A 23,892-nucleotide genomic window follows, 5' to 3' on the forward strand; every position below is an offset into this window, starting at 1 on the left:
TCAGCATGGACAAAGGAAGGCTAATGAAGGACAACACTTTGAAAAACTGTTTACCTAGAAAGGAGCTAAGAAGTAAGAGTGGGACTTTCCTGGCAGTCCAGTGGTTAAGACTTCGCCCTTCCAATGCAGGGGATGCAGGTTCAATCCCTGGTCAGGAGCTAAGATCCCACATGCCTCACGGCCAAAAAACCAAGACAGAGAACAGAAGCAGTATTGGTAACAAATTCAAGAAGAACTTTTAAAATGGTCCACATCAAAAAACTTAAAAAAAAAAAAAAGAATTAAGACATTCTCGGACCCTCAATGGGTAGCCAAGACAATGGGCCTCACTTAAAACAAGAAATTTCCAATGAAAAAGATGATTACAGAAGACCATGTAACACCCTCATTCTGAACCTGAAATAAGAACCCACCACCACCAACAACCCTACTTTGCTAATCATCATGAGAACAAGCATAAGAAAACGTGAAAATACAAGTATGGTTTGACAGGTTCTCTCAAAAATTATCTCAGACAAGGCTGATGCTTGGCCTCTACCCATTAGAATGCCAGTAGCACCTCTGAGTTGTGACAACCAGAGATATCTGCAGATACTGTCAAATGTCCTTGGGAGCAAGGAACTGCCCTGTTTGACACCACTGCTCTAGAGAAATAGTTCCCAAACTCCTCCATTTGGGTCCAGGTTTCCTCACTGGATCAGTGAGTGCTATGAACTCTTCTCCACAGAAGAAGGCATACAATTTTGCATAGAAGTTCAAGGACTTTGTGGATACTTTAAAACTCAGCCAAGGACCCCCCCATCTGGACCTCCATTCATCTGGAGATGAATCCAATCCTAAATTTTAAAACTGCCCAACTGCCAGCTCAAGGGCCTGTGCAGAACTGCAATGAAACTCCTAACCTCGAATTGCCTCTCGAGGCCATCGTTACTCTCCCTAAGAGTCCTGCCTAAGAGCTCAGAAACAAAGCTTATATACTGGTGGTTGACACTCTACTACAGGAAATGCAGTGCAATGAAAAATTAAACCATCCCTTCAGTTGCTCCAGCATTTCCTCTGTTAAGTTCCAAAGATCGTTTCAGATGCCAGAAATACAGGAGTAACACAACACATTCTTCTCTTTGGAGCTTATATCTTAGCGATGGATCTCTACTACGATCTCTACTATGATCTCTACTGAGCTCTACTATGTCCTTGATTCATCAAAGGTCAAGATTATACATTTCCCCCTTCTTTTATTTAATTACAGTTAACTTATTATAAACCAAGCTGAAAAGTCCAAACCTTCTCTAAGTAAAGGACAATGTGAGAAACCCAAGGACTTAAGATCTCAAGTTCATTGTAAGCCAGTTTACAGGCCTACAGTGTCATCAGGGTAAACCTCAGCTAAAGAAACTGACATCGGCACTGGATTCTGGAAGGATAACTAATCCCAGGAGCTAATTACACAACAGGTAATAAACTACTACATGTACACCCCCCTCTTAACACTTTGGGAGAAAATTACTGGATCACATTATAATTCATGTTATTTCTGAAGTTGTACGATTAAATTTTCGAACACTATACATGCCAAATGAAAAGCATAAAAACTAATCACTTTAAAGCAGCACTGGAATTATATTATATACATATAAAATACATATAATTTTTGGGAATTCCCTGGTGGTCCAGTGGTTGGGACTCAGCTTTCACTACCGGGGCCAGGTTCTATCCCTAGTCAGGGAACTAAGATCCCGACAACCGCGGCGTGAACAAAAAAAAACAAAAAAACAAAAAACTCTGAAACCAGGTGTTAAAAGGGACTTTCTGAGACTAAAAAGAAGTCTCACTTCTGTTCATTGGGTCATAGAAAATAACCAAAACCAAATGGTCATTTTAGATCAAAGGAACTAAAAGAGATCTCAGTGTTCACTTACACTCCAATTTTAAGCTGAGAAAAGTACAGTCCTAAGAAGTTAAGGTACTCAGCAATAACACACAACTGGTTACTGGCAAGGTCGGAACTAGAATCTGAATCTCCTGACTCAGTCAAGTACTTTGGGGGAAGTAGCAGAGCATTTGAAATGTCTGGAGAATTGACAGAAATATCTATCACACCAGTGATCTGAAACTGAGCCAAACCCAGGATCTATTTTACTGGTTGGCTGATCTCAAGAACTTATTTAATTTCTATGTGTCTCAGCCTCCTCATATACAAAATGGAAATAATAATATACAGTAATAACCTCGTAAGGTTATTGTAAGAATAAAATATTATCTGCACAGCAAGCTCTCTAAAATCACTTACTGTTACGATTACTACTCTTGTAACGACACGGTACCATCTCCACCAATAAAAAACTAAGATATATTCAAAGTTCCTTGTCCCTTGAAAAGAAACAGAAGCCTGCAACTTTACTGATTTGGAAAGAAGTTAGCTAAACACACCACAGTATGGCTAAGATCAATATCTCCCCACACTCACTCAAACCACATGTACACAGACCTATTAATAGTAAAAGAATTCTTCAGATACACAGTGACTAGTGATAGAGTGATGTCCAAACTGAATTTTAAATTCAGTTAGGAAAGATTCACGTTTTCATCTTTAAGAAGGCAAATTCCACATGCTAAAACACATATATTCTTCTTTAACTAGCCTCACTCACTCCTAAAAAGCAAACCGAGCTCAGTTGCTTTTACTTTGTCTTTCCACTTGTCATTTTTCCACAAATTTAACAAGTAGGCACCACAGGCCTAACGAGGCTTGGAAGCTCAGCGTTTGTTATCCTACAACCACAATATGCCCTTAAAAATATTAAATCGCGTGTATTCTTGGCTAGCTCGATCTGAATGCAGGGATTCCCTCACTCACCAAATATTTCATGACCACCTACTGTGTGACAGGCAGTTCTCAGCACTGGGGACACAGCAGAGAACAATAAACACCCCTGTTCCCACGGAGCCTTACCTTCTAGTGGGAGAGAGCAGACTGGCAAGAAACAAGTTCACATCTAGTGTTTGCACAGTATACTTTAGGAATGCAAAAACAGCCAGTTTCATTAAGCGCTCTGCTCAAAGTGGATCCAGACTCTGTATTTTAATTTGTGATCCCAAGCCTCCCTTTCGGCGGGGCCTGGACTCTGGGCGGATAGCAGGGAGGAGAGGGAGGCTCTGTGCTCGCACACAAACACACAGATCAGGTCTCTAGCTAGAGTGACACTCTAACACTTCTTGGATGGACGGGCCGGCAGCGTCCCCATCGTCTCGTGTTGCATGCAGCCGAGGACATCCCAGAAACAGGCGCACTATTTGCTGATTGGAAACAGCGCGGTCAGTGAAGGGAGCCCTGGAAGTGGAGTCAAGAAACCTACTGTTTCCTTTTCTGCCAACATCTCTCGCTGTGCCACCTCGGGTGTCCGCTGACCCGCGTGAACCCTGGTCTCCCCGCCTGCAGGCTGATCCTCCTGTACCGTGACACTGGGCTAGTCTCTTAAGTCCTTAAGCCTCGGTGTCATCTGTTCAAGGAGGGCAGTGGAATGACACTGCTTGGCAAACTGTCGGGTACTCCACTGACAGAAGCTATTTAAATAAATACATGGATCCAAGCTTGCTACTTGCTTTACAGGAACATCAGAAAGATTAAGGAGAACATATAAAGCGCCTTAAGCGCTCTGTAAAGAAAGGGTGTTACAGGGTACTAGTGCTCATAATTTCTACAATTCTTTCCAGTTATATTTCCTTGCATTTTCAAATTCTTTAACCAAAATAACCCACAGACCTTCAGAAGCACAATACATATGTAGAAAATAAGAACAGAATCCTAATTAGAATAATAACAATTCAGTGAAATAAGCTTGCTAGGAAATCAGAAAGTCAATATCCATCTTCCTTGCCTCAGCCTCTCATGCCTAAGCTGCCGGGGCTGAGGCGCAGCGGGCTGGCCAGGTTTTATGTGGAGCCCAGTAGAGCAGCCAGCCTTTCTCTCCATCCATCACAGAAACTCCCTCCACAATACAACCGTGAAGTATTTGTGGGCAAAATCCTCAAACATGATGACGAAGTGACCCATGCACCAGACGGCAGAGGACCTCAGAGGTGTCTGGGGGGTCTTTTTCTTCCACCTTCTTTGACAAACCAGCTATGAAAACCCACACCTTCCCTTTGTCCCCCTGGACCGGAGTACTGTCACACACGGCAGCTCTCTGAGGAAAGGTGGGCTCAGTGGTAGAGAAACCAGCAAAAGCTTGGCATAAATGCTGGGTCAAGGCCAACGAAAACAGAGAGGGCATACAGATTTGTGTTGATGAATGCCAGCCAAATCTCTCTTTACAGATAGAAAGCAGCTACCACTGACAGCTGTTGCTAAGGCAGAGTCAAAACGACTCTAATTTTCGCTTCTGACTAAAACTTCTCAGGCCCGTCCCCCTTAGAATGAGTAATTTGGTGAGCTCTGTTTGCAGTGAACTTCCTCTGAACAAGTCAAGTCCTAAGTCTCGCAACCCATCATTATCAGTATAAATACTCAGTTGCCCACACCTACACGTGCTGCCCTCCAGCTTTTCTCCCACAGCCCAGCTCACAAAACTGATCCTAACTTAGCCACAGGACCACTGGATCCGCCACCGCAGCTAAAGAGCTAGAGTTTTTTAAGAGGAGGTATGGGGAGGGATCAAGGGAAAATACCTTCTAAAAATTACATCCCTTTCACCGGCTCTGCAGTGTCATGTCAAATAAAAATGTTCTCACTAAAAACAAACACAAATTACTTCTCAATACACATTTGAAACACTTAATTCCCAAATGACTTTATCTATTCTATAGTACAAAAAGAAAAAGAAAAAAAAAAAAAAAAGAAGTAAAATTCTAGGAAAGACAAAACGAAGAATGTGAGAACAATGGGCCAGTGCCTGCACTATCTCGGCGTCACCGAGGCTGGAACTGCACCTAAAAAGATGCATCTTACCCCTCAGTCCACTAGGCCAACCCGGCTCAAAATGATATTATTCAGGATACAAAGAATTTTGCCCAGCAAATAAATAAGCTAAACAAAAATAAGCAATATCCAGTAGGGATTAAGGGGCAGTGAGAAAGGAAATATCCCTTTGTTGAATGCTGCAAAGAAAGCCTTTTAACAGTATAAGCAAAACATTTGCCTTCATTTAAAAGTTTGAGTTGTGTGCAATTTCCTGCATCTAAGAACCTCTTTCTGAACTACAAAGAGGCCACAAAACATCACATTTTCCCCTCCCAGCTTCCCCCTTCAAAAACCCACAAGACGGTGATTAACAAACAGCCCGTTGTCTTCAGGCACAGTTTTAAAAGCCACAAGGAAAAGATAAAAGTTAAATGGAAAAGCAAGTTTGTAAACAAATGAGAAATAGGTTACCCAGGGAGGAAGTAAACATCTTGATAAACAAGCAGCTCTCCTCGCCCCATTTGTGGGAGACTCCAAGTGAAAGCGACCCTCGCCCTCTTGCCCACTGACAGTAGTATGGATGGAGAGTCCTGGGCCAAGCCTTCTGGCCCTGACTCTAGGCAGAGCTGCAGGGGTCTGGGTATAAGCCTGAAGTTCAGTGGCTCAAGGACAAACCCAAGCACCAGCCCAGCCTCCCAGGGGCTCTCCACTCCAGAAATGAGCTGGGGCCTGAATCTCCAACCCAGGGCAGACCCATCTCCCAGCAAACACCCTCCCAGGCAAACTCATCTGTCTACTACCTAGTAACTGTATCACCTTGTGCAGATCTGATTCTGTTTAATCATCCTTTGATGGGACATAATCCCTTTCTTAGGATCTTTGTGAGAATTAAAAAATTTTGGCAATGGGCCCAGATCAGTGGTAAGCACAACCCAGATATGTAATAAACATTTACGTCCACTGAAAGGAAATTCCAATTCCACTCAACAAACACTGCTTCAGGTGAAAAATCTTCAAGTATTCTACAAAACCTCAGAAAGAAAATTAAGAACCCAACATGCGAGAAGAGAAAAAGGGGAAACCCATGTGATCCAGAAAATGCCCCTAATTATGCACATGCCCTGACAGGTTAAATTTCCTCCTCCAGATCAGCTTCTCTTGAAGGTCCTGTGACATGTAAAATGACAGCTCCATGGGTCCCGCCCAAGCCACTGCCCCTTGGTATCAACTGTCCTAATGCTAGAACCTCTGTTTTGGAAAAAAATTAATTAAAATCTACATATATCTAGACTTACAAAATAGGACTTAAGTTGGCCTTCATCCCAAAATGTTCAAATCAGAGAGGCAGGGGAAAATTTACCACCAATAACCTCCATCTGGTTAATTACAGAATACTATTGAAGGATAAGTAATCTTAAATTAGAAAAGGGTGGCTTTAAACCTTAATGAAAAACAAATAAAAACACAACCCCCTCCCCATGCTCTAATTGTATCTGGAGTTTTTTGCACAATCATCAAGATTTCACTTGTAATCTCTGTTTGAGAATTTCCAGTCCAGCAGTGTCCACCACCGTTCAGCCCCTCTAGATTATTATTTCCTAATTTTATACAGCAAAAGAAAGTTCCGTCAGCAAAATTTTCACTGGTTTATTAGTTACTTCCAGCTAGAACTTCCCACCTTCGATAATTCACTTTCATCATCACACAAAGAGTTCAATCACATCCATTCCTGAAAAAAACAGTTACTGCCTAAGAATACAAGTCACCTTTTTGCCTATCTTCTCAAACACCTACTCCTACATCTACTCCTCCATATCCAAGCATATACCATCTAAGACAAGAGATGTGTAAGAAATTAGTAATGCTCTAAAAAAAGTTTTCTTATGGGAAATCTGGTCTAAACACAACTCTAAACAAATTGACTTCCACTGCAAGCACTGTCCCCAAATAAATTTACTGCACCCTAGAATCAAGTACACTCGAGGCTGGAATGCCATGCCAGTCGTATATTACTTCAACCTCAATAAATCTCTTTTTACTCTCCAAATCCTTGGCTGCTTTCTAAAATAGTTCACCAACCTAATTAACAACAGCTTCCTCTGCAACTGTGGCCTTGATTTCACTTATTTACACATTAACTGGAGCCTCCTTTTGGCCAATCCAGTCTATTCTCTGTACCATGCCGAGCCTTTTATCTGCCCTGGACAGCATTTTCTCCAGCAGATGAAGTAGATGCCGATTGATTTGCTGTCGAGCATGGTAAATTAATAGCAACAAATTGCTGAGGGCCCCTCTCGCTGCTCCACCATGCTTCGGCAGTTTTGCTTTATTTGCTCCGTGATGGGCAGCAGTCGGCCTCTTCAAGTCAATTTCTTCTTAACAACCTGCAATACTTTTCAATGGTGAAAATAGAGCTGTTCCTTGTAAGTCAGAAATCAATATCCTATTGCCCTTAGAAAATGCTAAACAAGCAGTATTGGCAATCCACTTGGTACTAGAGGGTATCAGATATAATGCAAATCCATACTGCTTCCCTCCCTGTAGTTATTACAGTTTGCTAAAAGGTTCCTAATGTCATTTATCATCATTTACCATCGACCAGAGAGGCTATGATTATGATATCCTGTCAGTTGGCAAGGCCCTTTCATTTCTATTCAATTAATATTTTAGCAGCACTCAAATGGTTGTGGCCCAAGTCTCATAATAAAATTTACATGGCTTGTAGTGAAACAGGAGTTCTCTTGCTCTGATTTGAAAAAAAATAATAATTGTATACATACACTTACAGGTCGAATTTACATACCCATTGTTCCTAATCTACATCCAATATTCACTTTTTAAAGTGGTAACTGCCGCTGCCAGATTAAATCAAATTAAATCAGGGCAGTCTTCTTTAATTACAGCATTACGAGTGAAGGATGGGAACAAGCAGCACTTAGCAATGTTATCAACTGCATGCATCACCCTGTTCTGCCCACGGTCACTGACCCATTAAGAAGCCACACTGTATTTATAAAGAACAATCAGCAGAGGGGAAAAAAAAAAAAAAAAAAGTAACAACTAAACCACGGGCCACCTGTCCCATCCAAAACAAAAAAACCCAACTTAGATGGAAATCCTTAAGGAAAAAAGGCCAATGTTCTTTCATTTAAAAAAATCCCATTATGAAGATATCACAATGAAACGCATGCCATTTCTAACCATGTCCCATTTGTCATCTTCACTTTCATGCTAGAACTTAAGACAGTGGCAAAGCATTAATTCACTTTACAGTCTAGAACACTCCACTTTAACCTTTCTGGGTTTTTCCCCAGCTTTATCTGCTCAGCTCAGGATCCTACTAAAGATTATCAGAATTATATTCATATTTTATGCTCTAATTCCATGTCATGTCACTGAGTTCCCCTTTAAAAAAAAAAAATCAACTAATTCTACCAGACTAATGCTATTTACTCAGTTACCAAAATTTAAATTAATTATGTTCTCAAACATAATTGTTAAAAATTGGCAACATTATGCAGGCTTAATTAAGATTAAATCCAATTTACTGAATGTACTTTAATTGGTACTAATTACATTAGCTTTCATTTCAGAATGACAAATTCCCCATAGGTTTCACTTTACAGTCGTCTAACAGAACCAGCACAGGGTAACTGACAACGAGTATCATACAGAAAGGGGAGGGACCATGATACTGGACCCCCCCCCCCCAGCCTGCTTGTCACTGCTCTGTGCTTCTGTCCTTTTATCAATTTGCTAAGTCACAGAGTCATGACTCCATCACAGCCATCATTTTCTGTTCCAATGAAAAATTTCTCTAAAAATAAATACTCTGTGGCAGGCAGCAGCCAAGAACAGAAGCATTAACCAAAAAATACACAAAGGTTTCAAATATCAGGGCCACCAATTACTAGGGTTCTTCCAAGGACTCCGGGGACTCCTACTCTTGAACCCTTCAGAGACACAAATCTAATAAGTGAATAAGCCTAACCTGATCTTGAGAACTAGGCCCAATTATGCCGCAGGGCAACTTCCCTGCATTATTGCTGCTTTCCATTATGAGGGTATCCAGCAAGTGCATCTGGAAGAGAGGCCAAGAGGAACCAAGGCTGTCTGCCTAGGAAAACAAATAAAGACAGATATGCCTCTGTGCTTAAGGGGGGAAAGAAAGAAAATATAATAAGTAGGTGGTTTGCAGGGCTGTCTGTATTTCATAATGTGATAAACTGCCCTCAGGATTCTTGATATGATTGAATTTAAAAGCAAGAGAAAAAAAGGGAAAATGTACTCCATTTTCAATTTCAAATGGATGGCATTTGAGGCCAGCTGGACAGGAAGATGACAGAATTACAGAAGTATAAAATGTGTAAAATTAAGGGATCTCACATACCGCCCCCTGCCCCCTAAAAGAAATACATACAAGCTCTGTGTCTCTGAGAACTGTAAACAGTATAAGGAGATCTGAAAACTAAGTGGTTATGGTTAAATAATAAGATACAGGAGAAGAAAGAAAGGGACGTTAATCATCTGGTCCAATCTTTAAAAAGACACTAATTAGTATTGGGTGGTGGACGAAGACAAAAAAAAAAAAAAGATATGTACAAGATCCAGACCTAAAATGACATGTATTGAGGATAATTAACAAACAATATCTCTCATGTAATTTATTCCTATAAGGTAGAACTAAGGGGAGCCCATCCATAAGTTTGATGGATTTTGTTTAAGCAGGAGGTATTTACATTACTTACCTAAACAGAAATGACAAGGATGCCAAAATAAGAATTTTAATATGCGGCCAATGATACTATAATGTTAATACTGACGTAACCAAATAGCACATGAAGTAAAAAAAGGTATCTGAAATAAAGTCCTCGGTGTGACGACTCCTTTTTTTTGTTCTTCCAACTTTTTGTTTTCAAATACTGTCTATCTGATTGCTTTTACTGTCTAACTGTCATCTTTTAAAGATCTGAGTATGTTTCAGGTATGTGATAATTAACCATATCCAAAAAGGAATCCATAAGTAGTAAGAGCCTAATAATATGTGATCATTGCATATTTTTTAAACTTAGAAGGTAATGACATCCACCATGAGTATAAATAAGAGATGAAAAGCACTAAGTTTTCCCTCATCTTTTCCCAGCAGGTAAACACATAAACACAACTATTCTGAAATGGTTGATAAGCCAGATCTGAAGCACTTTCACTAGATGACTACAAATAAATGCCTCCTAGAGGGATTATTATTGCCAAACAATATTTATACATATATGCTATTTTTCTTTCTAGGAAACTTAAACCAAACCATTTTATTCAGTCTCCTGCAAAAAAAAGTCTGGTTCAGTCATACCTCTCAACGCTTTCTGACTAATCATTATCTTTTTTCTTTTTCTTTTTTTTTTTTTCCTTTGGGCTGAACTAACTGCTAGATTTCAAGACCCAAGACCCAGCGTTGAACCTTATCACATCCTCCTATCAGGCTCATGTATTCTGTACAAATTCTGGAAGGAACAGTTACAGTTCCTGGTAAAACCCAAGTAAGTAGCCTCAGGGGACCAGTACAAGGAATTTACATCAATTTCCTTTGTAGCTCTGGAGATTTCATTTTGATCCTCCCAGCTCACCCTCTATCCATTCTTTCACACCAATCCAAGGAAAGCTCCACACAATTTACAATTTTACTTCTTAATATTTTCCAAAAAAAGCTTTCATAAGACAAGTTTGCAATGCCCAAAACACATAAATTCTTTCAAAAAAAAATATTTTAAAACTTTAGCATCCTGCTTTTGAAAGTGTACAAAGTTTAATATGCATTCACTTTATATCACATTCTTAAATGATTAAAATGAGGATAATATGCAAAAAAGATGGGGAACCACACCTGAAAAAATAGCATTCTCTCCAGTACATGGTCTTGTAAAATACAGGTAGCCACAAAAAAATGTGCAGAATAAAACTGCAAAACATACAATTTCCTTTCTAAAGCACACAGTATTACTGACTGTCATTTAAAATGCTTATAAAGAAATGATAGCTTACCTGCTTGTGCATTTCTATATTCAACCCATAGGACATCTCATAATACTGTCAAAGAAGGAAAAGCAATTAATCTCATGCTTTTCATCAAACAATTTCCCTAGTTTGTTCAAAGAGTCCCCAAGCAAACATAAAAGCCTCACCTAAACCAAAATATCCATCCTATTAATGTTGCTACATCAGGAAGAACACTCTACCGCTATCTTTAGCCTAATAAACTAGAAGCCACCTTAACACACAGAATCTAAGACAATAACTCACAAAACTAAGAAAATCAAGTTCAAACATAGCATTCTTAACATCTCCAGTGGTCTTTATGCATCACAAGCAGATGACTCACGAAGGTCTGATGAAAATTTGGTACCCTATGGGCCCCAATTCCTAGGCACAGCGGGCAAATAAATAACAAAAACAATGTGTCTCATACAAATGCTGATGCTTTGACAAGGACTGTTCAAAGAGGTGATGCTACTTCAGAGTTCCGTTTCTCATTTTTAGCATACTGTTCATGTTCATACATTCAAAGAAAAAAGGCTTGATAGGAAATGAATGAGTTACTCTGGAGCCTTTATGAACAAACATAAGAATACACTTGGTAATACTTCTGAAAAAGCAGATCTGAATGTTTTAAACATATAGTATAACTGGCATTACAGAAATTCTGGCAGAACAAATCAGTTATACAGGAGACTACAACACTCCTCAAACCAATGTAACACTATAGAAATTGAAAACACACAAATACACACACTAGGAACACACAGAGCAGCAGGAGGAGGAGGGAGGGAAAATTTGAAAAGATGTCTGGTGTCTTTTCTTACCCATTATTCTTTAAAAGAAATAAAATACATTAAAATTTTAACAGTTTACTGAAAAATTATCCGGTTAAAACTGTTTGGAGCAAGAGCAATAAAACAACACAAGAAAACCACTAACACAAAAACATTTTGCCTGTGACCAAACAAAATGTCAATCAGGTTGTTGTTTTTTCAATCTGTAAAAACAAAGCACAGAAAATTATACCCCATGCAGCTAAAGTTTTTGAAAATTCAAATCAAAGCTGGTTGTCAGAGGCAAGTTATAACATCCTGGAATTACAGGTTGCTAATGCGTACATTCTCACAACTTTAACTGCACTAGCACTGTGACTGTGCTCTATCCTGCAGCCTGTAGCAATCTGAACGTATTCTTGCTTTGGTAGCCCAAACTAATAGGCACTTTGAATCTGTGATACAGTTTTCTTACCATCACATAATGCCGCTGCATCTCTGTCTTCTCACTGGCAAGTTTCTCACATTCCAGCTTCAGGCTGTTCAAGAAATAAGGAAATCTAAGTACAACGCAGATCTTGACTTACATCTTTCAGATACACACTCCCTCCTCTAAATCATCACCTACAAAATGCCGAATCAACTATCTTAAATACCACCCTCATTACTGACAAACAGGCAGGAGAGAAAAGGGTGAGTGGAACCAGCCTGGGCTTGCCCTTTCAACAAGGATCAAATGTGGGGTTTTTGTTTGTTTTAAGAAAAAACCCTCTAGCCAATTTAACTCCATAATCTCATCCAGAAATGAATATTCACTACATTCACTTAAGAACGAGGAAATAAACATCAATAATGCCTATATTTCCAAACACTAATAAGTCCCCCAAACTGTCACAAGGGAGTTTTTTTCTTTAATGTTCCACGAAGAGATTAATAAAAATATGAATCAAGCATGTCTTGTGAACGACGTCTTATTTTTTTCCCTCCAAAACACAGAGACAGGTTGAATACCACCACCCAGGGGCAAGGCGTGAATGGGGTTCAGTGCCTTGTTTTGGTTCCAGCATTTATGAAGTAAGAATTACACGTCATTGAAAATCCAGCGAAAGAAAAATATTTCAAAGGCACTCTAAGGTCTAATGATTGTCTCTTAAGACGAAAACATCTTTTCAGCATATAAGTAATGAAATCGCCTACTTGGCGACTTCCCACGGTTCTGGGCTCTTGGTATTTCAGCAGAAGGGCAGAAAGAAGTAAGAAGGAATCAAGCCCGCTGTAATTAATAAAGAACCAAGAAAGTCAAAAGGCCCCAGAACCTTCCCAACCTTCCATTCTCCTGGCCCCGATAAATCAATATCGAAAGTTTGGCCTCAGCGTTTTCCAAGTCTCGCCAGTTTCGATTGCTCGGCCTTTTTTTTTTTTTTAATTTACAGGAAAAGGACGAAACGCTTAACTTCTTTACACCTGCCTGAAGAAAAGAGGCCTTGACTTGCCTTTTCTGCCCACAAGGAAAGACGATAATACCTTTGTGGTGGCCAAAAAAAAAAAAAAAAAAGGAGGGGGGCTGTGTGTGTATGTGGGGGGAAGACAAGAGCTAAGCAAATAGGAGGATCAGCTAAAGTCAATATCGTTACCTGTGGTATTGAGCCTGTAAAAACTGAAACTCTTCCTTAATCCGATCACAGGACTCGGAAATTGTAAATTTAAAGGGCTGAGCAGGCTGATGCGGTGCCTAAAGAACAACAATAAAATATTTGATTAGCCCACAGCACAAGCGAGGCGCAGAGATGGAGAGAAAACCACGCGGCGCTGGGGGAGGAGGAGGGGGGTCATGGCGCAGGCAGATTAAAACTCTCCTCCCGCCCCCTCCCCCGGCAGCACAGCCCGGCGGAAGCCGCTTGCGGGCTAGCCCCGGGCCCCCGCGTCCCCGTGCCCGCCCCGGACCCCGCAAGTTCGAGACCCCGCTCCCCTCCCACGTCAACGGCGGGCGCCCAGGAGCCGGCGCGCCTCGCCCACCGTCTCCCCACCCGGAATCGAAACTGGCCCGTCGGGGGGACGCGCGCCATGGCGTCGGGCCGCGGACAGGTCGGGGGAAGGGGCACGGTTGGCCGGCTGGCTCGCTGATCCCCGGAGCCCGCGGCGCGAGGGGCCGGCGTCCCGCACTCAGGAGCCGCCGCCGGACCCGCCGCGCCGCCGCCGAGGGCGCCCTCCCCGCCCCGGCACGGAGTCGCGCCTCCTCCATCGCTCGCCACCCCTCCTCCAGGAGTCGCGGCGCGGGGACGGCAAACGGCTCCGCGCGGCTTCCAGGGGCTTCAAAGACAACAATAAGAAAATGGCTACAACTCAATTGCTTCTCCGCACCCCCTCTCCGAAAGTGCCCCAGTGCCCGGGAGGAGTGGAGGCGGAGGAGTGGCGGGCGACACCCAGAGCGGGGCGCGGGGTTCGGGCCGACCTCCACGCCCCTCCGGCCAAAGACACAACTCGGCGCGCAGAAGGCGACGCGGAGAATCCCCCGGCGCCGGGCGAGCCAGCGCCCCCGCCGCCCGCACTCACCGGGTGTCTGGTCTGCGGGTACATCTTGCTCAGGTCGCGAATCATCCAAACCGATTTAGTTGGCTACGCTAGGCAGAGGCGCGCGGCTCATTGGCTTTAATGGCCCCAAGAAGGAGGAGGCGAAGGCGACGGTGGCGGAGGCGGCCGGCCGGGTCCGAGGGGCGGCTCGGGCGGTCCCGGCCCCCGCCGGGTCTCGCGTGACGCGGGCGGCAGAAACGCGCGGCGGCGGCGGCGGCGGCGGCGGCGGCTGGGTGCGGGAAGCCGGGCCGCTCCGCATTCCCCGCGGGCGTCACTGGCCCGCCGCGGGCATTGTCCGGCGCGCGTCTCCCGCGGCAACGCTCCGACGTTCGGTCCGCCGAGGCGTGCCCGCCGAGCCCGGCGCCGCGGCCGCGCCGCTCACCCGGGCGGGGAGAGTGAGAGCTCCGCGCCCCAGCGCCCGCCGGCAGCGCCACCCGCTCGCTCGCTGGCTCGCTCGGCGTCCCACTCCAAACTTTTTTTATTTGCCTTTTAATTGGTTGTTATTCCTCCAAATGAATGATCTCTCTCTTCTTTCCTAAAAGCAAACACAAACTCCTTTGGTTCGGAAGAGGTCTCGGCGGTGCTTTTTGGTTTCTCTGGAGATTTTTTTTCACCTCACAGCAACGATCTTTTAAAAGGCACCTTTTAGCTTCTTTCACCACATCTCATTTCCTTATTTTTCTTCCTTCCTGTTTTCTCGTATTTTTTTAACCCCAAATTGAAGGGGATTATAAAAATAAAAGAGAGTGGAACGCTTGCGGCTTTTTTTTTTTTAATTCTCTCTCTTTTCAAACTCTGCGAACAGCACCTCAAAATAATATACAAGTGTGTGAGAGAGGGGAAAGCAAGCAGCCAACAGCTCAAACACCCGCTCAGAACAGCTCTAACAACACGCTGTGTAGGTGACTTCTTTGACCAAATTTAGCAGCGGCTAATCATTAACATTCTGATACATATTCACAACCGTCCGTGGGGGGACCGCGGAGCATCCCGGGAGATGTAGTCCACCCCCGGCGACCGCAGCTGAGGATTCGGCCAGATTGACTACAATCACCGGCCGGCCACGCGACCGCTCTGGGGCGATTTTCAAGCGCCCCGCCCACCCCGGCGCAGTAGGCGTCTCCAACAACCAATCAGAGATGGCTGAACATTAATCGCCGTCTGTGTTACTGCCCATCATTTCATTGCTGACAAATGGCGAGCTAGCGGGGAGGAGCCGGCCAGGCTGGAACCCACGTGGGGGCCGGGCGTCGTCGGTGGCTCGGACCAATGAATGGAACAGGACGGGGTTAGCGGAGGCGGGGCGGAGATGGCCCGCCCAAGGCGGAGCTTCGCCTCGGCTGAAGTTCCTTAGCGCGAGCGTTCGAACCTGGGAAACATTTGTTCGGCTGTCAATCAAAGTAACGTGGGCTTGGGAGCAGCGGTGACTGCTGCTGCTGTTGCTGCTGCCCTGGCTGCATCTTCAGAACTGGGTGTTGGTAGCGATGGTGGCGGCAAAATAAAGGGGCGGGGGGGGGGGGGGGGGGGCGGTGAGACTAGAGGCTAGTCAGAAGATCTCCTTCCGAGTCTCGTCCTCCCAGCCGCTCCCCTCCAACCCAAGCACCCTCGGCCCCTTGCTCCGAGCCGCGCCAGGAATGCGGACTAATTAGGGTCCAATGTCTCCTTAAAGAGACAAGCTCGGCCTTGTGTAACGCTGCGAAACCCCTGTTGAGACAAGAAAGGGAGGATCACGCCGATCCCACTTCGTTCGGTTCACATGAATTTTACGCGCCGCTGGAGCCGGCATAATTTTCCGTGTGAACGCGGATTCGGGCCCCTGTTCTTGTTTAGAGCCGGAGACTGAGCTGCGAGACGCTGACCCGGGTGAGGGGCGGGGACGCGGGGGTGGGGGTGGGGCGCCTCCCCGAGCCCAGAGGGAGCTGTGATTGCAGTTTAACCCCGAAGCGGGACCGCCTCCCCCGAGCAACTCTGCATGGAAGCTCCCCAAGACGCTCTGACCCGGGGTCGCGGGGGCGTAACCTTGGAGTTTCGGGGTGGGGCTGGAGGCCCGGGGGGCAGGGGTCTGAAACTTTGTCGAGAGAGGCACCTGCACCCCAGAGACTGTCAGTCGCTCCGCGCGAAAACAGTATCATCTATCTAGGTGCTGGCCCCCTGCACAAGAAAACTGCCCTCCACGCCCCGAGATGCTCCCTCCCCCGTATCAGAAGGACGAAGACCGCCCCTCATTTATCCCGCTTTTTGGAGGAGCAAGTCAAGTTTGTCGCGGTTGAAACTGGCAGGAAGCCACGCGGGGCACGAGAGATGGCGGGTCGGCCACGGCGGGGCACTAGGGCTGGAAAGGTGGGGGCGGTCCGGGGGGCAGAGCCTGAGGGAGGGACATCCCTGTGGTAGTGGTTAAAGAGGTGAGAGTGGACTTGATGGCAAGAAGGAATAGCCTGGGGCAGGCAGTGTATCCAACCCTAGTCCTCGTCCAGCCGGGGGCAGCTCCCCGGTTTAAGGGGAAGCTGCACGGCTCGGCTCGCGACTTTCCTAGCTTGCCTCTCACCATTTTTATGGCGGGGGGCGCGGGGGAGCGGGCAGGAGGAATTCAGATAAAGTCGGGGGTTGGCTAACCTAATGGTCTGAGTTTTGGATGTGTATTTATGAGTGTTTTTTGCTTACTCTAACTTGAGACGTTGGCCGAGATATCTCAGCATTCGTGAAAAACCCTTCTTAATGATATCCCTTGCCTCAGTGGACGAATCGAACAATGACTTACTGTCCAGCCTGGCACATTCTATGGGCCTCTCTCTGTGCTGGGCACTTTGAAGGGCTGGTTCTAAGGACGGCTATGATGGTCTTCACCTTCCTCTAATTTGTTTACTAAAATCCTGGAACTGGAGTTCACAGAATGTTTCAATTCAGCATATATCTTCCCATCCACCCCCAAAATAAGAGGATGAAAGACTCCACGGGCAGTTTTCTGAACTTCCTCTGTCCAATACCTAGACACACATGGCTTTTTGGTACTTGAAATGTGGCCAGTCCAAAATGAGATGCTCTGTAAGTACACATACACACCGACTTTGAAGAGTGAGTACAAAAAATGTGAAATAGCTCAATAATTAATAATAATATCACGTTGAAATTCCAATATTTTGAATATAATTGGTTAGACAAAATATATTACTAAAATTAATTTTGTCTTTTTCTTTTTACCTTTTTAACCCAGATGCTAGAAAATTTTAAGTTACCTTATGTCGCTCACATATTTGCATTGGACTGCACTGTTTTGAAACATTCCCAGAAACCAAAAATTAGAAGTCTTGGGCGATATAGTTTCTACACTAGGACAGTGAATCTTCTAAGAACACCAGCAACTATTCTAGGGTTGGCTATTTGCTCCCACTGGAGCTTTTCAATAGTTTGTTAAATTACCCACCTCTGTAGGAGGTTCTGTGTTACCCGTTCTGGCCAGAATGTTAGCAAGTTCCATGAGAACAGGGACCTGGTTATGTTCACAGCCTCACTCCAAATGCCTAGAATGATGTCTGACACATACTTGGTGCTCAGTAAATATTTGTTGACGGCATTAATGAGTGAAAGCCATGCTGTGTCAATACAGAAAGCTTTAGCATCATTTGGGCCATATTTATGGAAATGCTATGCAGTTATTTCCCAGGACAGGGAATGAGAATCCTGATAATAGAACCTGAAGAGCTATTGAAAGGGTCAGTGGACAAAGGGGAAACTATGCTCTGTTAGGAAGTATCAAATACTTGTATTAGGGACCTTTCTTCCTAATCTCTCTTGACAGTTTGTATCAACGGAAGAGTGGTTGGAGAAATAAGGTTGTTTATTTTTTATTGAGTACAATTTTAAAATACAGCACTTGGATATGTTTCACATTTTGACCATGTGGCAGATCTACATAATTCACAGGGATGTCTCGGAAGGATGCCAAGTGAAGCAACCCATAGCCCAGCCCGGGGTCCCAACACAGAAAGTGTCTTCTCTTCTCTCATTGCAGTTCTCCCAAACTGTTGAGCAAAGCTGTGACGTCACTTGAGGGCTTGTCTTATCCCTACCTCACTGGTGGGCCTTGGTGGGGGCCAGGGTGTGGGGGGGACTCCAAAGCGGCATTCAGGTTGGAAACTAAGCTTGGGGCTTTCAATCTTAAAGTGACATGCAAAGCAAACATATTGTTTCCCCTTAGGTTATATGCTGTAAATAATTTATTCCTCCATTAAATATTTATTGAACACCTAATATGTGCCAGGATAAGGGAATTTAGCAGCAAATGTGGCTATTTTTGATTTATTGCCTCTCAGTTCCAAATGTATCCATGCTCTTTGCCTGCTCTGTGAAAATGGATCTGGGCCCTTTAAGCACGAGTCCTTTTACTTGTCACAACAGCAGGGTTCACACCTATTCAGCTGCTCCTGCCAGGCCTTCACACAGGCTCCCACTTATGCTAACTATCACAACAGCTTGCAGGGTAGATATTACAGGAGAAAAACTACGGATTTACTTTCTGAAATGGGTGGCAGGGGAATGGGGTAGGTGTAGGAAAGTATAACTAAATACCATACTGCTTTGTACGAGAAAGTAATTCATGAAAGACTAGTATTATTTTCAATGGAACTGTGAAAATTCACAATTAACCATGATCTCGTTAACTTTGCCTACTCTTTTAACCTTTCTGATTTCTCCTCCATAAAGGAGGTATGATCCCTCCGTTCTAAATGCAAACATTTGCAGCTCAAAAAATATTTTATAATTTGGGACTTGCATTGGTCACATAGAATAGATTTGGATTCAGGATCACCTGCTAAGCTTGATCACCTCTTCTTTCCCTCTTCCCAAGAAATGAACTTCTGGAATGAATATTATTTGGGGAAAGTGGAAGCAGACACATTTTGTTGAAAATTGATCAGTTGTCTTGTAAAGTGAGCAAAACCGTAAGGGTCTATAATCTTAATGCTAGTCTGTGGGCTCCCACTGCTATAATTCAATTCAGGACTTGTCTTCAACGTTATGTAGCCTGGAACACTTCTGGTAAATCACATGACTCTCTTTTTACAAGACATCCTTGTAAAATAGTGTGAATGAGCCATCATTCACAGTGTAATATCTGATCCAATGCACTACTACTTTTAGAAAAGACTGTGATATTCTGGGAAATTTTCATTCATGGAGACACCCCCGCCTTCGCTGCTTGGTTTTATATAGAACAAGATTTGAATGATTTAATTATAGAGTTTTATTAAATAGCTCCGCAAGAGAGACCATCTGATACCTTACCTCTGTATGGACCACAAGGGTTTACCTAGGGCTGCCACATATTATTACATCTGGTAGTATGCAAAGGTAGCGAGAGATGGGATGGATGGGTATTAAAATCCCATTTTACAGACCAGGAAGCTGATGTTCAGAGAAACCAATGGCCTCTTGAAAGTTATACAGCTAGTAAACAAGCAAGTTGGGAATCAAACCTGAGCTTTCAGATTCCACTTGTTTCCACTCCACTAGAGCTGCCCCTTGAACTGCTCAATTGTAGTCGCCACCCAGCCATTGTTCAGTCTAGCCATGTTCCTTGCTCATCTCCCCTCGTATCACAGCAAAGTTACCAACAGCATGATTGGCATACCTTTCCCCAGCACAGTTACTACCGTGCAGTGCTTTTGTAGCTTAGGGCTGATTTCTGAATCTGACAATTTTTGCTCACTCGTTCTCCATTCTAAGTTTATAATCCAAACTGAGGCACTTTTTAGAATTTATCCATAGAGAATTTAAAGAGAAATGAAGGCTTTTAAAAGGGAAGCCATGCTGGAATAATCTTATAATCTCCAGGAATGACGTTCATCAAGGATTTAAACAGTAGCATAGACTATTTTTCCTTTACAGGCTTAAGCAATTTGGTGCTTATGCTTTCTTGAAAGGAAACAGTTTGTTTTTAAGTCCTGGGAGGATCTCATCTTCTTTGAAAGTTTTAAGACATATAATTTATCGTGTAGAAAATGATTTATTATGATGGTAATTGTCATGTATATTTTAATAAGACATTGAAAATGTGAAATAAAGAATTGTCAAATATTTATTGCAAATTGTATTTAGAAACATTTTTATAACATTTAGATCGCTTTGCAGCAATCAGTGTTCTCTAACAACTTGCTCCCAAAACGGTAAACATGTGAATCATGTTATAAGAATTAGTCAGATTCAGAAATCTACTCAAAGATATAAAAACGCTAGATAGTAAAAACTGCACTGGCAAAAAATAGCCTAACTGTACATTTTCTATCCATTTGAGGGCAGGGTGTTTACAATAGCCTAACACAAACAACCATATTTGACACTTAGTTTTGAAAATTCACTTTTTGTTGAATGAAGTATGTTAGTCACAGACATTTTTGAATTATTTATGCAATGCTTAGGAAAATTTATAATCAAAGTTGCATCAAAGTAAGTTTAATTAAATTTTTATTATCTGTAAAGCTACTGCATGCACAACCAGAACTTTACTAATTATTAAAACCAGATATATACAAAGTCATAGCTTAGGGAGAAGGAACTGCCAAATAAAGTACTAATTAGTCAATTCAACTGGAAATTTAAATAGTGATAAAAAGGGATGTGTAATTTTGTTTTTAAGATTTTGAGGGTCAAGACTTAGGGGGCTAGAAAGCCTGTAATTTCTCTTATGAACCTTGCCTCATGGCCTTCTAGTATGTCCTAGGAAGGACTTGTATTTATTTCACAGCTAGGTTCATGTAATCAAGCCCACTGGTAGCTAACGTTTACTAAGTGTGCCAGACATTGTCATATAAATAATCTACCTCGATGCCTCAATCTCCATCTCATCTTCATCTTAAAGGTGAGCCCACGGACTACTGGACAGGTTCCCAGACTTGCATAAATCCACCCAGCCTGCAAATTGCAGAGTAATATTCAAATCCAGGACTGTTTCTCTAAGAAGTGTTGTTTTGTTTTCTTTTCTGCTGTTTTCAAACCATCCTTTTCTAGGTCAGAAAGGAGTATGACATTTATACTCCTATATCAAAAGTATGATACATAATTCTGATATAAAATATCTTTTTTCATTTTGTTTTCTTCATTTTGTTTTATAATAGTAAACAGGGTAAGGGTTAGGGTTAGGGAGTAAGTTGTGGCTAATAATAAATTTTATAAATCTCGCTATGCTATGGGATCTTCTTTAGGAGAATTTTGATAGGAACAAGTGAATCAGCAAATGGTCGCTAACTTTATATTTCCTCCATTGAGCAGATTAAATCCTAATTCATTAAAATTGTTTTCATGTTCTGATGAATAATCAAATGACCCAGTCTCTAAGTCCATCTTTTTATTTTATATCTTTTATTTTTTAATTCTCACCAGAGGAAATAGTCACTAAAATTAATGTTTAAGATATAGAACAAGGAACTATCAAGTGACTATCCAGAGTCTATGGTCAACATACTACCCTGGGAATTTAGAAATATTTGAAGTTTCAGGCATGGTAACATGCAAAAACTCTAGTCATAAAGGAAGTTATCATGAATAGCAGATACACACAGACATACACACACCATGAGTTATCAACAGTTGATTTCATAGATAATTTCCTGTCCACTGATGGCTGCTCCCAAATCTTTCTTTAATTACAGAGGAAAATTGATAATTACCTAATAATATAGTTTAATTAGCTATATTTCTTATGTTTAGGCCAATAAACAATGTTCTAATGTACTTGTTTTGATTAGATGAAAAATACGTGAAGTAAGAACAGGGCACTGTATTGTTTGAGAAGATCCGTGATACATTTTAGGTTGACTGTTTCATAAAGATTCTTTTTTCTCAGCAAGGTTCACTTGAGATAGTAGTCTTATGTAAACACACATGCACACACACACACACACATATATACCATATTCAGAACTGTTTTTTGCTAGCAAACTTAGATTTATGAGAGCTTTGAATGTCAGAAAAAAATCAAAATTTCATATCAAAGTCAAAGACAGAAATAAGCCAAATTCGTTTGTTTTCTGAAGCACTGCTGAATACATTGTCCGTATTGTACCACAGAAGGCTGAAAGCAAAACACGGGTGGGTCTCTCAAACAATCCCTGACTCTGTTTATAACAACTGAAGCTGTGCCTTTCATATCAGAGTCCCATCAGAACGGGGAGGGGGAGGAAGAGATAAGCTCATCAGTGAAATAGTAGCCTTTAACAACAACCAGTCACTTCCTGCAATCAAAACCATGCTAGCATGTGGCTTGTTCAAATAAAAATTACTGGACTGGAGCCAAACAAGGAAAAAGTAATTGATAATGTGGTTTTTCAGAAACCATCCATCCATCAAATGTGTCAGTCCTTCATAATACTTTATTTCCCTTCTGAACAAAGATCTTTAAAATTCATTGTGTGCACTTAAAAACAAAGTGTCCTTGTGCTGGTTTATAAAGATTCTCTTTTAGTTTGGGTTTGTTTTGTTATTTGATTACATTCCCTCCCATCCTGCATTTTTTTTTTTTCCAGATAGTTGCTGGAAATTTCTGCCATTCTTAAACAAAGCATCTTTGTGCTGTATCAGCTTGCATTTTCCTTGGATTGTATTTGGACGATGCCTTTTCACTGACTGCAGCACTGGAGTATCGTGGCCACAGCTTTAGTAAGTAGACTGTAACAAACAGATTCACTGGCCCTTTTTGTGTGTTGCAGCCTATTAACCTGCTGGGGCGAAATTCTACTCAGGGTAAGGCATAGGAGTGATTGCAAACAGAAGGAAAAACTGATGAGGAAACATTGTTTCATACTTATAGCTAGAGAAAGCCCTTAATAGTTAGTTTCTATTAAAAAAAAATGTTCCACCTTCAACAATCCCTCCAATACATGCAAATATCTTTTAACTAAAAACGTTTCATTCATTTTAGGGTCCTAAAGATCAGTTTGCAAAACTGATCATAGCTAAAGCTCACCATCGGTATCCAAAAGAAACTTCTGTAATGTGAATTTCAGGAACATTCACTCACGTCCACTTTTGATGACTTCCATATTAAAGTCAAGTGTACTAGAGATTTAGTGCTGCACACACACACACACACACACACACACACACACGGTTTTGCCATGAATATAGTAAAAAATCACACTTCAAAATGTGTATTTAAAAAAATATGATGGTTTCCCTTAAATCATATTTTAAATGACAGTTATGTGATTATAACACTGCAACTGAAAAAAGAGAAATAATGAGGTTTTGGTGAACAAAATGATGAAGGAAAAAGTCCAGGTGATTCTGTAAATTTTTCACTTTCAGCTGCCTGTTTACAAGTAAATGCAATCATATCGCGATCTCGTTTGTATTCTTCTAGTACTATCAACTCTTGACCTGCCAATTACTTTATGTTTATATTTAGATCTGTTGGCAGTGTCTTGGGACAGGCTAGCCAGGAGAAGGGCCCTTAGAGATGGTTGTTCCTTGTACAGCCAGCTAAGACCTGGCCAGAGAAACTACTCCTATTACCACACCAGCCATCTCAATAAAGTTTCGTTTTAAAGAAAGCCAGGAAGAAAAAGCTTCAACAGCAGCACAAAACCCCTACATTACAGCAGGTCCTGCCCCTGGAATTTC

The 23,892-nt window shown here is 42.4% G+C and overlaps 1 protein-coding gene across 10 annotated transcripts in view; it reads right to left on the reverse strand.

Moving 5' to 3' along the window:
- Positions 1 to 15,167, reverse strand: part of TLE4 (TLE family member 4, transcriptional corepressor) — a 151,250-nt gene extending 136,083 nt beyond the window's left edge. For 5 of the 10 annotated variants that reach the window (XM_032634295.1, XM_032634294.1, XM_032634297.1 and 2 more), the window contains exons 1-4: positions 14,260 to 15,167; positions 13,341 to 13,438; positions 12,182 to 12,245; positions 10,940 to 10,984 (exon numbers count right to left, since the gene is read on the reverse strand). In XM_032634295.1, coding sequence (XP_032490186.1) covers positions 10,940 to 10,984; positions 12,182 to 12,245; positions 13,341 to 13,438; positions 14,260 to 14,304 — 252 coding nt within the window. In that variant the 5' untranslated portion in view covers positions 14,305 to 15,167. Of the gene's footprint in view, positions 1 to 10,939; positions 10,985 to 12,181; positions 12,246 to 13,340; positions 13,439 to 13,733; positions 14,011 to 14,259 lie in introns of those variants that run through there. The other 5 variants (XM_032634296.1, XM_032634298.1, XM_032634291.1 and 2 more) reach the window with 4 other exon arrangements.
- Between the last annotated feature and the right edge of the window lie 8,725 nt (positions 15,168 to 23,892).

Source organism: Phocoena sinus, chromosome 6 (assembly GCF_008692025.1).
Source record: "Phocoena sinus isolate mPhoSin1 chromosome 6, mPhoSin1.pri, whole genome shotgun sequence".
In the NCBI taxonomy this organism is placed as follows: Eukaryota; Metazoa; Chordata; class Mammalia; order Artiodactyla; family Phocoenidae; genus Phocoena; species Phocoena sinus.